At 38.3% G+C, this 3,213-nt stretch overlaps 1 protein-coding gene across 1 annotated transcript in view; it reads right to left on the minus strand.

Moving 5' to 3' along the window:
* LOC106874263 (protein FAM161B) overlaps positions 1–3,213 on the minus strand; it is an 82,467-nt gene that overhangs the window by 32,314 nt on the left and 46,940 nt on the right. The window contains exon 3 of the mRNA XM_014921923.2: positions 1,662–1,799. Within this exon, the coding sequence (XP_014777409.1) occupies positions 1,662–1,799 (138 nt within the window). The remainder of the gene's footprint in view (positions 1–1,661; positions 1,800–3,213) is intronic.

The following is a 3,213-nucleotide window of genomic DNA, read 5'->3' on the forward strand; positions in this document are numbered from 1 at the left end:
TGTGTGAAAAAGTGCCACACCCTAGCAGTTGAGGGAACCTGTGGAAGAGGTAGGCCCAGGAAGTCCTGGGATGAGGTGTTGAGGCACGACCTTCGAACATTGGGCCTCACCGAGGCGATGACTTCTGACCAAGACCTTTTGAAATATGCTGTGCATGAGAAGACCTGGCAAGTCAAGTGAGACCTAAATTCAAGGCCTCTGCCAGGGGTGTAGCCAGCCTACTTATGCATACCTTTCCTTCATTGGACACTAAACTCCACTCGTGAAGGCCTGTTGAGGCAAGTGAAATCAAAATCGAACTAAATTCGACAACTGGCACCCATGCCAATGTCGTCTCCTTCATTGGACACGAAACTCAGCTTGTGAAGACCTGTTGGGGCAAGCGAAAGTGAAATCGTGATGGCACCTGTGCCCAGCGTCGTCTTCCTGGCACTTGTGCCGGTGGCATGTGTAAAGACATTCGAGCGAGACCGTTGCCAGTGCCACTGGACTGGCTCCTGTGCAAGTGGCACGTAAAATATACCATTTTGAGCATGGCCGTTGCTAGTACCACCTGACTGGCCTTCGTGCCGGTGGCACGTAAAAGCACCCACTACACTCTTGGAGTGGTTGGCGTTAGGAAGGGCATCCAGCTGTAGAAACTCTGCCAAATCAGATTAGAGCCTGGTGTAGCCATCTGGTTCACCAGTCCTCAGTCAAATCGTCCAACCCATGCTAGCATGGAAAGCAGACGTTAAACGATGATGATGATGATATATATATATATGTATTATATGTATGTATGTGTGTGTGTGTGTAAGTCATCTAAGAGTCTATAAGTCAGGAAAAAATGCATTCATATCTCTGTCAGTAGAGTGGGTATATTAGTTAAAATGTACAGTATTATATATCCATTACAGCCAATCTTACCAATCAATTTCGGGCTAAGGATTCAATGTAGTGTTAGGTAACAGTCTGATTATGTAACTCTGCACTCATCAGAGGTAGTCATATTTCATTCCATAACAGCTACCACTAATGAGCGCAAGGTTACATAATTTGACTGTTACCTAACACTCTGTTGAATGCCTAGTGCAAAACCAATTGGTAAGATTGCCATAATGAATATATGATACTGTACACTTTGATAAATATACATATATATATACACACACATGCACACACATAGTATTATTGTGTTCAAGATCATAACAACAAACTGGGTTGACAAAGGAGATACAACTTGTTAGAAACAGCAACTGAATCCCACTCAAGTCATTTCACAAGAAATAAAGAGAGAACAAGTTGCATAAATAATCCTAGGTAGATTATTATGTCTGAATTAAAGGCAGCTCATGACTGCTTGATGAGAGCTGACTGACCTAACAGTAAACAGCAATAACGAAGACAGTAGCAAACAACAAAAAACAACAGAAAATAACTGCAAATCAACAAGAGAACCTCTTTGCAACTGTTTCACGTGATAGAAATAGAAACCAAATTTCCCTCCTATCATACACTACTGTCTTTAAAAAAGGAAGGATATGTTGGATAATGATGAATTTCTAGATATCCTAACCTGCAAGAGACCTGGATGGAGTATCTTAGATCATAAGTCAGCATAATCAATGCTGCCTTGGGCTAAAATCAGCAACTACAATGGATACTAAGAAGTAACTCACATGTAAGATGGAATTTTATTCTCTGCAACTGGATTTCTCGCGTAGCTGCGGACTTTGTCTTGAATTTCCTTCCGCAAATGTTTGTTATGACATTTGTTGTTTACACATCCTTTTGAATTCTGATTTTCTATTTTCATCCTGAAATGAAAATTCCATTTTTACATATATGTGTGTGTGTGTGTGTGTGTGAATACATAAACATATAAATCATCAACATAATATAATGTTCATGTTCCATATTGACACAGCTTAGACAATTTGACAACCATCGAACATGGAATTCTAGATGATGACGATGAGGAGGAGGAGGAGGAGGATGATGATGATGATGATGATATGTGTCTGTGTGTGTAGATACATGTATATATGTATGTATATATGTGTGTGTAGATGTGTATGCATATATATATATATATATATATATATGAAAAAACAGATGCAATCTTCCTAGTGAGGCTTCTGCAGGAGAAATACTTGGCAAACCATTATTTATTGCTTTCATTGACTTGGAGAAAGCATCTGACAGATTACCACATTAAGAAAACAAGGCATTGATAAATGGCTTGTGAGAGCTGTATAAGCCATGTACAAAGATGCAGTAAAGTGAGTATCAACAATGATTTCAGTGATAAATTTTGTGTGAAAGTTGAGGCACAGCTTTCAGTTCCCTGTAAGTCATCATAGATCAACAGTCCGTCACAGAGGATTTTAAAACTAGAAATCCATGGGAACTCCTGTATATTGATGATCTACTTCTTATAACTGGATCTGTAGAAGAATTACAGAGGAAATTCTGAGTATGGATGCTAAGATTATATTTGAAAGGCCTTAAGGTAAACTTAAATAAAATAAAGACAAAGATTTTAGTAGGTAGGAAAGGAGGCAGGACCTTGGTACCTTCAGGGAAATGGTTTTACTCAATATATTGAAAAGAGTAGGTATAAGTTCCATATACTGTACCCAATGTAAGCTATGGACATGCAAGAGATGTAGTGGCATCACAAGCAAACGAGCAGAGAACATAAGCTTATGTTCTCTATTAGTTTGCTTGTGATTCCACTACATCTCTTGCATGTCCATAGCTTACATTGCATACAGTATATGGAGTTTATACCTACACTTTAGACTGTTGTGCACCACTGTTCAACCCATGCCAGCATGGAATAAAGACATTGAATGATGATGGTGATGATGATGATGATGATCACACACACACACACACATATATTTTGTATATATAAATATATTATATTATATCATACTGTATTATATTATATATCTTATACATATAGGTGCAGGAGTGGCTGTGTGATAAGAAGCTTGCTTCCTAACCACATGGTTCAAGGTTCAGTCCCACTGCATGCCTCGAGCTGACCAAAGCCTTGTGAGTGAATTTGCTAGATAGAAACTGAAAGAAGCCTATTGCATATATATATATATATATATATATATATATATATATAAGATACCAAAGTGTACGTATGCCACTATATCTATATAAAAAGGAATACTAAAAATGGGACAAGAACACAAAACATCCAGACAGACGATA

Source organism: Octopus bimaculoides, chromosome 11 (assembly GCF_001194135.2).
Source record: "Octopus bimaculoides isolate UCB-OBI-ISO-001 chromosome 11, ASM119413v2, whole genome shotgun sequence".
Lineage (NCBI taxonomy): Eukaryota > Metazoa > Mollusca > Cephalopoda > Octopoda > Octopodidae > Octopus > Octopus bimaculoides.